At 48.3% G+C, this 13,376-nt stretch overlaps 1 protein-coding gene across 1 annotated transcript; it reads left to right on the top strand.

The window, feature by feature from the left end:
- Nucleotides 1–2,096: 2,096 nt before the first annotated feature.
- Nucleotides 2,097–2,423, top strand: LOC147979770 (uncharacterized). The gene has a single exon (XM_087515338.1). It carries the CDS (start codon nucleotides 2,097–2,099, stop codon nucleotides 2,421–2,423), a length of 327 nt encoding a protein of 108 aa, XP_087371464.1.
- Nucleotides 2,424–13,376: the final 10,953 nt, after the last annotated feature.

Here is a 13,376-nt window from a genome sequence, read left to right on the forward strand (position 1 = left end):
CGATTCCACTTCAGGGACTTTTGGGTGCGTCTAGATGGGTTCCAGGACGTCGTCGCGGAAGCCTGGCTTTCCGTGGACGACGCCGACCCATTCCGGTGGCTCGTGCGGCGCCTCCAAGCCATGGCTCGCAAGCTGACCAGCTGGAGCGCGCGCACAGTCGTTAACGTTTGGCACAAGCTGGCCCTTTCCCGTGAGCTGCTGCTCTGGTTTGACAAGGCCCAGGAGGAATGGATGCTTTCTGCTCATGAGGAGTGGCTACGCAAGCAAATAAAGCGCTCCTACCTTGGACTAGCGTCTCTCGAGCGCACCATTGCATGGCAGCGGGCGCGCATCGCAACCCTCAAGGACGGAGATGCTAACACCTCCTTCTTCCACCGGCAATGCTCTTATCGCCGCCTGAAGAATCGGGTGCATAGCCTCGACGTTGGTGACCACACGCTGACCAACCATGCCGACATGGCCTCCGCCGCCTTCGCGCACTTTGACGAGCTGTTGGGCACCGAGGTCGGCCGTGACTGCACGCTGGACCTCTCGCAGCTGATCACCCCATCTCCGGACCTCCTCGAGCTGGACGCGCCCTTCGACGACGAGGAGATTTGGAACGCCGTGAAGAAGCGGCTGCCGGCGCGTAAAGCACCAGGGCCCGACGGCTTCACCGCCGAGTTCCTACGCGCCTGCTGGCCCACGGTTAAGGCTGACTTCACCACCGTCTTCCATCAGCTCTACGACATGCGGGGGTGCAGGTTCAAACCTCTGAATGAGGCCCTCCTCTCACTGCTCCCCAAGCGCACCGACGCAAGCTGCCTGCGAGACTATCAGCCGATCAGCCTCATCCACCTGGTTGCAAAAGTCTTCGCCAAGGTGTTGTTGCTCTGCCTCGCGCCGAGACTCGACGCCCTCATCAGCAACAACCAGAACACCTTCATCCCTGGACGCAGCCTCCATGACAACTTCGTCCTGGTGCGCCAATCTGCTCGCCTTCTACACCAGCTGGGAGCACCGCGCTTAATGCTGAAGCTTAATCTCGCGAGGGCATTTGACTAGATATCCTGGCCTTTCCTCTTCGAGGTGCTGAAACAAGGGCCAGTTCTATTGCTAGCTTTTTTGGGCTTCCAGAATAAGCTGCCCCCTACCCAGCTTATTCTAGAAGCCCAACCAAAATTTTCTTTTTAAAAGCCTACTAGTCAAGTCTTAACTACTAGGCTTCTAAAAAAATAAGTTTGGTTCAGCTTCTAGAATAAGCTAGGTAGGGAGCAGCTTATTGCAGCTTATTCTGGAAGCCACCAAAAGAACTGGCCCCAATACGGCTTCGGGGATAGATTCCTTGAGTGGCTGGCGATCCTCTTGTCTTCTGCTAGCACCAAGGTGCTGCTCAACGGAAGCCCTGGCCCCCCAATTTGGCACCGCCAAGGCCTGCGCCAAGGGGACCCCATGTCGCCACAACTGTTCGTCTTGGCTGTTGACACCCTTGGTCGCCTGTTCAAGCACGCCACCAAGCTCGGGGTCATACACCGGCTGCACCCCTCCAGACCGATCCCCCCATCTCACTTTACGCGGATGTTGTGGTCCTCTTCTGTCACCCGTAGCCGGACGACATCGAGGCCGTGAAGGCAATCCTGCAGCTTTTTGGCCGGGCATCCGGACTCCGCGTAAACTTCGCCAAGAGCACCGCCACGCTCATCCGCTGCAAAGATGACACCGTACTGCCCGTCGTCGCGAGCCTGGGCTGCCCAATCGTCGAGCTCCCTGTCACCTACCTCGGCATCCCGCTCACCATTCGATGCCCCACCACCGTGCAGCTGCTACCCCTCGTCGACAGAGTGGTGGGCATACTATCCACCTGGAAGGCTTGGCTCATGAACCGAGCAGGCCGGCTCACGCTAGTGAAATCGGTGCTCAGCGCGATCCTGCTGCACCAGCTGCTTGTGTTGGCGCCCCCAAAGAGGATCCTCCGCATGCTTGAGCGTATCTAGCGTGGGTTCCTTTGGGCTGGGCGCGCCAAGGCCAAGGGAGGCTGCTGCCATGTTAACTGGCGTCGTGTCGCGCGCCCCAGGAGCCTCGGCGGGCTGGGCGTGCATGATCTGGAGCGCACCGGCATGGCGCTCACGACCCGTTGGCTCTGGTTCAGCAAAACCAACGAGCGCCATGCTTGGGCTGGTCTCGACCTCCAGTCCTCTGCTGAGGAGCAGGCCTTCTTCTTCGCCAGCACCCACACGTCCATTGGGAACGGCCACAACACCAAATTTTGGGAGGACCGGTGGATCAATGGACGCTCCATTCGTGAGATTGCACCCTTGCTGCACGCCTGCATCCCAAAACGGCAAAGGAAGAATAGGACGGTCAATGAGGGCCTGCAGGCCCATCTCTGGGCGCGCGACATCCACGGCGTCCTGGGAGTTCACGAGATCGGACAGTACTTGTAGCTTTGGCGACTCCTCGAGGCTACTGCCCTCTCCGTCGAGCCTGACAAGCTGATTTGGAAATGGACTGAGGCCGACACCTACACTGCTAAATCTGCCTACCTCGCATCCTTCCACGGATCAATCGCCTGCAACCACTGGAAGCTCACTTGGAAGAGTTGGGCGCTGCCGAAAGTGAAGTTCTTTCTCTGGCTTGTCAGCCTTGACCGCTGCTGGGCGGCTGACCGCCTTGATCGACATGGGCTTCAGCACCACACGACGTGCCCCTTGTGCGACCAGGCACCGGAGACGATGCAGCACCTCCTGTTAGCGTGCCCCTTCTCGCAGCAGGTCTGGCACGCGATCCTTCCTGGATGCGCATGACCTGCCGAGCGTCGGCCAACGACAGCTCCCTGCTCGATTGGTGGCTCAACGCCAGGCAAGACACCTCCCAGCTGATGCACAAGGGGGTTGCATCCGCGACACTTCTGACATCCTGGATGATTTGGAAACACCGAAACGACTGCATCTTCGACCGCGTGCAACCGTCCGTTCACGCCTTAGTGAGTAGGCTCAAGGCCGAAGCCAGGCTCTGGGCCACTGCTGGCGCTGCTGGCCTTAGAGTCATGCGGCCCACCTCATGGGATGTGCACTAGCATCTACTTTCTATCTGAAATCGCCTCCTAGGAGGATTGTAATTACAAACTCTCCCTTTTCAATGGAATGAAACGCATGGGTCCCTGCGTTTTCTTGAAAAAAAAATCATGTCAGGCTGCTCCCTAGACTATAAATAGCCGCCCCCTACAACCACTAGCTGGTTGGCTGCTCCAAGAGAAACTGACACTTGTCATTTGAGAGCATCCCATCCTCCGAGGACTTTGAGTGAAAATCATCAAGTGAGGAAAACCCAAACCCAAACACCTACAAACCCAAAGTGATTGAGCATCACTGAAGAGATTGATCCTGCGTGGATGCGACGCTTGTTACCTTTGAAGACTGTGCATCTTCTAGACGGTTAGGTGTCATGGTCTAGAGCATCCAAGAGGAAATTGTGGATCGTCGAGTGACCGAGTCTGTGAAGGTTTGGAAGTCACCTGAAGACTTACCACGAGTGATTGGGCGAGGTCTGTGTGACCTTAGCTCAAGGGGAATACGGTGAGGACTAAGTGTCCTAAGCTGCGTGTTCAGGACTGGGTGTCCGAGACTGTGGGTCCTCAGGTTTAAATACCTAGCCGCCCTAACCAGACATACAACTGTCACAACAGTTGGAACTGGTCTACCAAATCATTGTCTTCACTGAGCTAACTGTTTCTATTTCCTCAACCTTTCCATTTCCTCATTTCTATGTTGTGTGCTAGTTCATATATGTTTGAAGACTTTGACTGAAGACTTCTCTATTTCCTCAGCTCAACTTCTTCAGTCTGTTTGTCTTCATTCTATTTATCCTGTGTTTATGCTTTCTTTACTCTGTGCTTGTTTTCATTTCATCATGAAGACCATGCTCATGTTCTGTCACGTTTACTTCTGAGTACTTATTTCGCTACAAGTAGTTCTTCACTCAGGAATTACCTCACCCGCAAATTCCTCAGTGAAGAATTCATAAAAATCGCCTATTCACCCCCCTCTAGTCGATATAACGCACTTTCAGTGCAAAAACACACATCAAGTGAATCAATAGAACATCCCATTGTCACCACAGATATCCCAAAGACTCAATTCATCACAAGAAGGTAGAGTGGGAGAAACACCGTATGATCCAACTATAGTAACAAAGCTCGCAGTACATCAAGAACGTGCCGAATCAAGAACATGAGAGAGAGAGAGATCAAACACATAGCTACTAGTACATACCCTCAGCCCCGAGGGTGAACTACTCCCTCCTCATCATAGTGGCCGCCGAAATGATGAAGATGGCCTCCGGTGATGGTTTCCCCCTCCGGCAGGGTACGGGAATGGGCTCCCGATTGGTTTTCATGGCTATAGAGGCTTGCGATAGCAGAACTTCCGATCTAGGGTTATTTTCGGAGGTTTCTATATTTATAAGAATTTTTGGCATTGGAAACAAGTCAAGGAGGTGCCCGAGGGGCCCACAATCCCTCAAGGCGTGCCCAGGGGGTAAGGCGCACCCCCTGGCTTGTGGACTCCTCGGGACTCTTCTGGTCCTGGTCTAGTGCTTTGGGGGTCTCTTTTGGTCCATAAAAAATCACCATAAATTTTTAGCCCATTCCAATAACTTTTATTTCTGCACAAAAAACGACACCACGGTAGTTCTGCTGAAAACAGCGTCAGTCCGGGTTAGTTCTAATAAAATCATACCAAAACCATATAAAATTGTTGCAAACATGACATGATACTTCATAAATTATAGATACGTTGGAGACGTATCATTAAGTTTCAAGAGAATGCATTGTTTGAACAATAACATGTGAATTGGTTGCTACTTTATCACGATGAGTTTTATGAGAAAGAGTTGTTTACGATGCTAGAAAAAGTGATTGAAATTTTCATGGATCAAACTCACTATGCTAGCATTCACACTTCATAAATTATTTCTTTTATCATTTACCTAGTCGAGGACAGTAGGAATTAGCTTGGAGATGGTGATTTTGGTGCACTTTTATATGACTTTTATATGATTTTCAAGGACTAACATATTAACCTAGTGCCCAGTGCAAGTTTTTGTTTTCTGCATGTTTTTGTATTTTGAGAAATCCCTGCCAAACGAAGTCCAAATTCCATGAAACTTTACGGTGCTTTTTTATGGACCAAAAGAGACTCACAGAGTACATGAGATGCACCGGGAGTGGCTACGGGGACCACAAGCATGGGGGAGCCCACCCCCTAGGGCGCACCCCTTGAGCTTTTCAGTCTCTCATGCCCCCCCTGACGTGAAACCGACACCAAAAATTCATATAATTAGTGAAACACCCAGAAAGAAACGTAGAACTTCCGCTCTGACACCGCAAGCCTCTGTTCTGAAGTGATCTCATCTGGAGCCCTTTTTCGGCAACCTGTCGGAGGGCAAAATCATCACTGGAGGTCATCTTCATTATGTCGGCAGTCTCTATGACGAGGAGGGAGTAGTTCAGCCTCCGGGCTGAGGGCATGTATTAGTAGCTATGTGTTTGATCTCTCTCTCTCTCGTGTTCTTGATTTAGCACGATCTTGATGTATCATAAGCCTTGTTAATATAGTTAGATTATATGGTGTTCTTTCCTCTCTATCTTGTTGTGATGAATTGAGTCTTCCTCTTTGTGGTTTTGTTACGTTAGATTGAATATTAGATTTGAGATCACTTGATATATGTCTTGCATGTGGATACCCGCGGTGACAATGGGGTGTTCTATTGATTTACTTTATGTATGTTTTGGTATTCAACTTGTGGATTCCCATGGTAACATTGGGGTAATCTAGGCACATAGGTTGATACACATTTTCGTGCTACTTTCTTTGATAGAAACTTTGGAGTGATTTTCTGTTAACGTTCAGGGATTGTTATATGATCCAATTATGTTAGCACTGTTGAGATATTGCACTAGTGAAAGTATGAACCCTAGGCCTTGTTTATGAGCATTGCAATACCGTTTGTGCTCCATTTATCACTTGATGCCTTGTTGTTTTATACTTTCAGATTACAAAAATCTCTATCTACTATCCATACTACACTTGTATCACCATCTCTTCGCCGAACTAGTGCACCTATACAATTTACCATTGTAATAGGTGTGTTGGGGACACAAGAGATTTATTGTATTTGATTGAAGGGTTGTTTCAGAGAGACCATCTTCATCCTATGCCTCCCACGGATTGATAAACCTTAGGTCATCCACCTCTGGAAAATTTGTTGTTTTCCGACAAAACACTGCACTTGGGGCCCAACAACGTCTACAAGAATAAAATTTGCATAGTAGACATCAATACCCAACTGACAAAAAGAAATAAAAGAGAACATGGTTGCTACAGAGAATTATTGGCTATGAAGTTTTATAGGTAATTAACACTAATTATAAAGTAAATGGTTGGTTAGAAAATAATCTGTTGACCTCGTACGCTAAAAATAATCAATTGGAGGTATTTCGGCCCTCATACGAGCGCGTGTACGACCGGGTGTGATAGTATGGTACGTTTTTATGTGTTCTGGTAATCCATGCCTTGTGTGACACCCTCTGATACGAGCATGCATACGAGTGCGAGCACTCGTACGACAGACCTGTAACACCCCGAGAATCATGCTACAGTAACTCCGCACTAATGATGCCATGTCACCTTGGTTACTAAGCTAAATTTCCCCTTGATTAAAAACAATTCAAATTCAAATTTGAGATGCAAGTCAAAATTTTACATCTTCAAAAATGCAAACTAAATAGTTCATAATTTTGCAAAACATCCTAATTAATTATGTTGAGGAAAACAACATCACCTAAATTCCTAAAATGCCTCTAGCATCCAAAGTTGTAGCAAAACAGTCCCAAAATTAAATCATTTCTATTTTAAACAAAATTCAAATGGATTCAATTAATCCTCAAACTTTTGTGGCAATGCATTTTATTGCATAGTACTTATGTGGCAAAGTGTCACATTTTACAAAAGTCATCTGGTAGCTAGAATGAAAAAAACAGTAGCTAAAGAAATAAAAAAGAGAAAAGGAAAAGCAGAGGGGAGAGAAAGCCCCTGCCCCATTGGGCTTAGGCCCACCCGAGCCAGCTGGCCTGGTTCCACTGACCCGGTGCGCGCGCCGAGCGCGCCCCCACCGCACCCGCTCGCCAGCGTCGAGGTGGATAAGCCTCCCCGACGCCTCGGTCTTCTCCTCCCCTGCCACTCCCACTTCCCCTCCCCCACTCTGCCTCCCTCTCCCCACCAGACCCCCCCCCTCGAGCTCTCTCCCTCTCTATCGAGCGCATCCGTCGCCGCTCGCCATCGCAGTCATGGCCAACGCTGTCGTTCTACCCTTCCAAGGTGCCCGAGGACTCCGCCGGTCTCTGCCTCATCGCCCGGTGCTGCTCGCTGGAGCTGGCAAGCCCCGCAACGCCGGTTCCCCTTCTTATTCCCCCCCCCCCCCCCCCGGGGTCGCCGGACGCCGCCTCATCGATTCGGCCTTCCCCTGTGCTGCTAAAGTGCCAAGGGCCATCCGCATGCTGCTCGGTGAGCTCCTCCGCCACCTGCTCCTCTCCGTTAGGTTTCTCACACATTGTAGCTAGTTGTCTCCGCGTCTGTGCTCTGCTCGCCGCCGACGAGCATGTGGCTATCGCTGTGGTCGACGTCACCACCGCCTGAGGCCACTGCCGAGCTCCTGGTGCTCCCAGGAGCCCAACGGGCCCGAGCACGTGCCTCCCCGCGCCTCCTAGCGTAGTTTCTGTCGAGCTCTCGTACGCGCCGCCGCCTCCGCTCATTGTCGGCGTCGAATCTGGCGAAGCCCGGCCATGCCACCACCACCAAATAACGTTGTGTCGAGTGGCCGTTCGAACGGACCCAGCCGTGCGCCGAACGGTGCCGTAAAAAGCGATTCCGACGCCGCCCGAATGGCTCCGCTGCATTTAGGCATCGCCGGCGGCGAGACACCATCCACCGCCAACGTGGCACACCTGGGCCACACCATTGGGTCACTTCCAGCGGGCCTCACACGCCCCGTTGACTAGGTTGACCCAGTCAACGTGCTGACTGGGCAATCCCCAGCCACTGACATGTGGGCCCCCTCTGTTAATTAGTCTAATAAACGTTTTATAAATAAAAGTAATTAGATTAACCTAAACACTCACTGACACCCGGGGCCCACACCCCCTAATTAACCCTGGACCCACAAAGGCTGACATATGGGTCCCACTGGACCCACAGGTCAGGTTTGACCCTGGTAGTGAGTCTGTTGACTGCTGATGTCACCAACACATCATGTTAATGTCATATTCCATTTCTGTTAATATAGATAATTCTAGAAAATGTTTTAAACTTTAGAAATTCATAGAAAATAAACCGTAACTCGGATGAAAATGTTTTCTACATGAAAGTTGCTCAGAAAAATGAGACAAATCCGAATGCGCAGTTCGTTTACCTGTCAGATGCCTCTAACTATCTGAACACGGAGCATTCCCCCTCCGGTCAACTATTTGACATAGGTCCGGAACCGGGAATACATTCCCGGTTGAATCCCCCTTCACCTATTTCGTGCAGCACAATGTTAGGTCGACCCTAGTTCTGCATATCGTCTTGTTATGCTTTATGATGCTCTGCTTACTTATGTTTACCGTTTCTTCCCCCTCTTCTCTCCGGTAGACCTCGAGACTGATGCTGCCCCTGTGACCGACTACGTCTCCGACGACCCTTCTTCCTTTACAGCAGAGCTTCCAGGCAAGCAAACCCCCCTTGAGCATTCTGATATTGCCCACTCCCTTCTCTCTTATGCTTGCATTAGAACTGCTACTGTTTTTGTATGATCCTACTCTGTTGCATGGCCTGTTTATTGTAACCTGCTGTTGTTACCTACCTGCTTATCCTAAACTGTTTAGTATAGGCTGGGTAGAGAACCATCAGAGACCCCCCACTTTGTCCCGACTACCCCGCTGGAGAAGACTCGATCAACGGGGTAGAAGACCAGGCCCCAGCACCGCACATCACTTTCCCCTTGGTTGCTCGACATTGCTGGGTTATTATCGAGTGCTGAGGGTGATACCTCATAAGCACTTCTGATGTTAACCTTGTAGGTTGGTTCATCGGTTTTGGTCATCGAGGGTGGTTCCTCCTTCTCCACTCCCGATAACGACATTGTCATGCAACTCCTCAAGAGTGGACCTCGAGGGTGATGCCTCCTTCGTTCACCTTGATGATAACATAAGGTGAAATTCCATCGAGGGTGATTCCTCAGGGTTCCCCTTAGTGTTAGACACACGGTTGCTATGGTTACTATAACTTTACACTAAACCATGTTACTAAAGACGGGTCGGCCCTGAGGGGTACCCGCGCAAGCTTAATTGCGAGTGATATGGAGTCGGGTTGACCTGGAAGGTGCCCGCGAGATAATTTACGAGGCATGGTCGGGCATTCTTAGCCCTTGCCACAAGTCCTCAAGATAGGGCGACGGCGTCACATCTTTCGTGAGCCTCTGCTTGTTACCGTGCATTCATAATCCACTACGGTTTGTATATTTGATCCGAGGGGCCTCTGGCCTAATATGGGCATAGTATGGGCCTTCTGCGTCGTATGCATCAGCGAAAGCTTAATAGACGTCATGCGACTGAGCGGCGCGCGTCGGGTTGGACTGCGTAAGCACCTGCCTTTTAAGGAGGTAGCTACGTCTGCTCACTGGCCGCCCACGCAATGTGCAGGAGTTCCCGGGGCGATGGCCCAAGACCCCTGGGGCATAGGTTTAGTCCGGCGTGCTGACCTCTCTATTAATCCTAGGTCGGGTTGCGGCATATTGTTTGGCCAAGGCCGGGCATGACCTAGTAAAGTGTGTCCGGCCGGAGTTCAGCGAGCGTGGTGGGTAAGTTGGTGCACCCCTACAGGGAAGAAAACATCTATCGATAGCCTTTCCTACGATGACGGACACTTGGAGTTGTATCCCGATCGATACAACTAGAACTGGATGCTGGATGCTGAGGCATGTAATGGATATGATGGCTCCGGGATTGTTTCCTCGCAGGGAGTTGAGGAAGTGATCTCTGGGAAATGTTACAACATACTTACTAGTATTATAATATGCCAGTCTTATCTCTTATGATGCTGCAAGATGCTTGGAGCTTCTTGAATATGCTAGACTTTGATAGGCTAGGCTTTCCCCTTCTCTTCTGGCATTCTACAATTTAATCCACAAATACAACCCATTCCTTTGATACATATGCATATTTAGTTTAGATCTGATGTAAGTCTTGCGAGTACTTTGGATGGGTACTCACGGTGGCTTTGCTACCTCTTTTCCCCCATACCCGATTGTTGCGACCAGATGACGGATCCCAGAAGCCAAACGGCACCACTGATGACTACTACTACCTCGAGGGTGCCTACTACCATGTGACGGTCGCTGACGACCTGTAGTAGTTAGGAGGCTCCCAGGCAGGAGGCCTTGCCTTTTTTATCGATGTGGCTTTTATGCTAGCCATCTTAAGGCAAACTTGTTCAACTTATGTTTGTACTCAGATATTGTTTCTTCCACTGACTCTTGTGTATTAGAGCTTATGTATTCGAGTCCTCGAGGCCCCAGGCTTGTAATATAAAGCTTGTATTATTTTAACTTGTGTCTAGAGTTGTGTTGTGGTATCTTCCCGTGAGTCCTTGATCTTGATCGTACGATTGAATCAGGGTCGTCACAAGTTGGTATCACAGCCGACTGCCTGTAGGTACTTGATACGTCTCCAATGCATCTATAATTTTTGATTGTTCCATGCTATATTATATTATGTTTTGGACATTTTTGGGCTTTATTATACACTTTTATATTATTTTGGGACTAATCTATAAACCGGAGGCCCAGCCTAGAATTGCTGTTTTTTGCCTATTTTAGGGTTTCGCAGAAAAATAATATCAAACGGAGTCCAAATGGAAGGAAACCTTCGGGAACGTGATTTTCGGAACGAACATGATCCAGAGGACTTGGACCCTACGTCAAGACATCAACCAGGAGGCCACGAGGTAGGGGCGCGCCTACCCCCCTGGGCGTGCCCTCCACCCTTGTGGGCCGCCTGTTGCTCCACCGACGTACTCTTTCTTCCTATATATACCTACGTACCCCCAAACTACCAGATACGGAGCCAAAACCCTAATTCCACAGCCGTAACTTTCTGTATCCATGATATCCCATCTTGGGGCCTGTTCCGGAGCTCTGCCGGAGGGGGCATCGATCACGGAGGGCTTCTACATCAACACCATAGCCCTTCCGATGAAGTGTGAGTAGTTTACCTCAGACCTATGGGTCCGTAGTTATTAGCTAGATGGCTTCTTCTCTCTTTTTGGACCTCAATACAAAGTTCTCCCCCTCTCTTGTGGAGATCTATTCGATGTAATCTTCTTTTGCGGTGTGTTTGTTGAGACCGATGAATTGTGGGTTTATGATCAAGTTTATCTATGAACAATATTTGAATCTTCTCAGAATTCTTTTATGTATGATTGGTTATCTTTGCAAGTCTCTTCGAATTATCAGTTTGGTTTGGCCTACTAGATTGATCTTTCTTGCAATGGGAGAAGTGCTTAGCTTTGGGTTCAATCTTGCGGTGTCCTTTCCCAGAGACAGTAGGGGCAGCAAGGCACGTATTGTATTGTTGCCATCGAGGATAACAAGATGGGGTTTATTTCATATTGCATGAGTGTATCCCTCTACATCATGCCATCTTGCTTAAAGCGTTACTCTGTTCTCTTGAACTTAATACTCTAGATGCATGCTAGATAGCGGTCGATGTGTGGAGTAATAGTAGTAGATGCAGGCAGGAGTCGGTCTACTTGTCTCGGACGTGATGCCTATATACATGATCATACCTAGATATTCTCATAATTATGCTCAATTCTGTCAATTGCTCAACAGTAATTTGCTTACCCGCCGTGAATACTTATGCTCTCGAGAGAAGCCACTAGTGAAACCTAAGGCCCCCGGGTCTATCTTCCATCATATTAATCTTCCAATACTTAGTTATTTTTATTGCCTTTTATTTTACTTTGCATCTTTATCATAAAAATATCAAAAATATTATCTTATCATATCTATCAGATCTCACTCTCGTAAGTGACCGTGTAGGGATTGACAACCCCTTATCGCGTTGGTTGCGAGGATTTATTTGTTTGTGTAGGTACCAGGGACTCGTGTGTGGCCTCCTACTGGATTGATACCTTGGTTCTCAAAAACTGAGGGAAATACTTACGCTACTTTGCTGCACCACCCTTTCCTCTTCAAGGGAAAACCAATGCAAGTGCTCAAGAGGTAGCAAGAAGGATTTCTGGCGCCGTTGCCGGGGAGGTCTACGCAAAAGTCAACATACCAAGTACCCACCACAACCCTTATCTCCCGCATTACATAATTTGCCATTTGCCTCTCATTTTCCTCTCCCCCACTTCACCCTTGCCGTTTTATTCGCCCTCTCTCTCTCTTTATCCTCCCTCTCTTTCTCTATTTGCCTCTTTTTGCCCGTTCCTCGTTTGCTTGTGTGTTGGATTGCTTGCTTGTCACGATGGCTCAAGATAACACTAAATTGTGTGACTTTACCAACACCAACAACTATGATTTTATTAGCACTCCGATTACTCCTCTTACCGATACTGAATCTTGTGAAATTAATGCTGCCTTGCTGAATCTTGTCAGGAAAGATCCGTTTTCCGTCCTTCCTAGTGAAGATGTCGCTACCCATCTAAATAGCTTCGTTGATTTGTGTGATACACAAAAGAAGAAAGATGTGGATAATGATATTATTAAATTGAAGCTATTTCCTTTTACGCTTAGAGATCGTGCTAAAGCTTGGTTTTTGTCTTTGCCTAAAAATAGTATTGATTCATGGAATAAGTGCAAAGATGCTTTTATCTGTAAGTATTTTCCTCCCGCCAAGATCATCTCTATTAGAAACGATATTATGAATTTTAAGCAACTTGATCATGAACATGTTGCACAAGCTTGGGAGAGGATGAAATTAATGGTACGTAATTGCCCTACCCATGGTTTGAATTTGTGGATGATTATGCAAAAAAATTATGCCAGGTTGAATTTTGCTTATAGAAATATTTTAGATTCAGCCGCGGGAAGCACTTTTATGGAAATCACTTTAGGAGAAGCTACTAAACTCCTAGATAATATTATGGTTAATTATTCTCAATGGCACACTGAAAGATCTACTAATAAGAAAGTGCATGCGATAGAAGAAATTAATGTTTTGAGTGGAAAGATGGATGAACTTATGAAATTATTTGCTAATAAGAGTGTTTCTTCTGATCCTAATAATATGCCTTTGTCTACTTTGATTCAGAATAATAACGAATCTATGGATGTCAATTTTGTTGGTAGGAATAATT

This window comes from Triticum urartu, chromosome 3A (genome assembly GCF_056163025.1).
Source record: "Triticum urartu cultivar PI428250 chromosome 3A, HENAU_Tu73, whole genome shotgun sequence".
Lineage (NCBI taxonomy): Eukaryota > Viridiplantae > Streptophyta > Magnoliopsida > Poales > Poaceae > Triticum > Triticum urartu.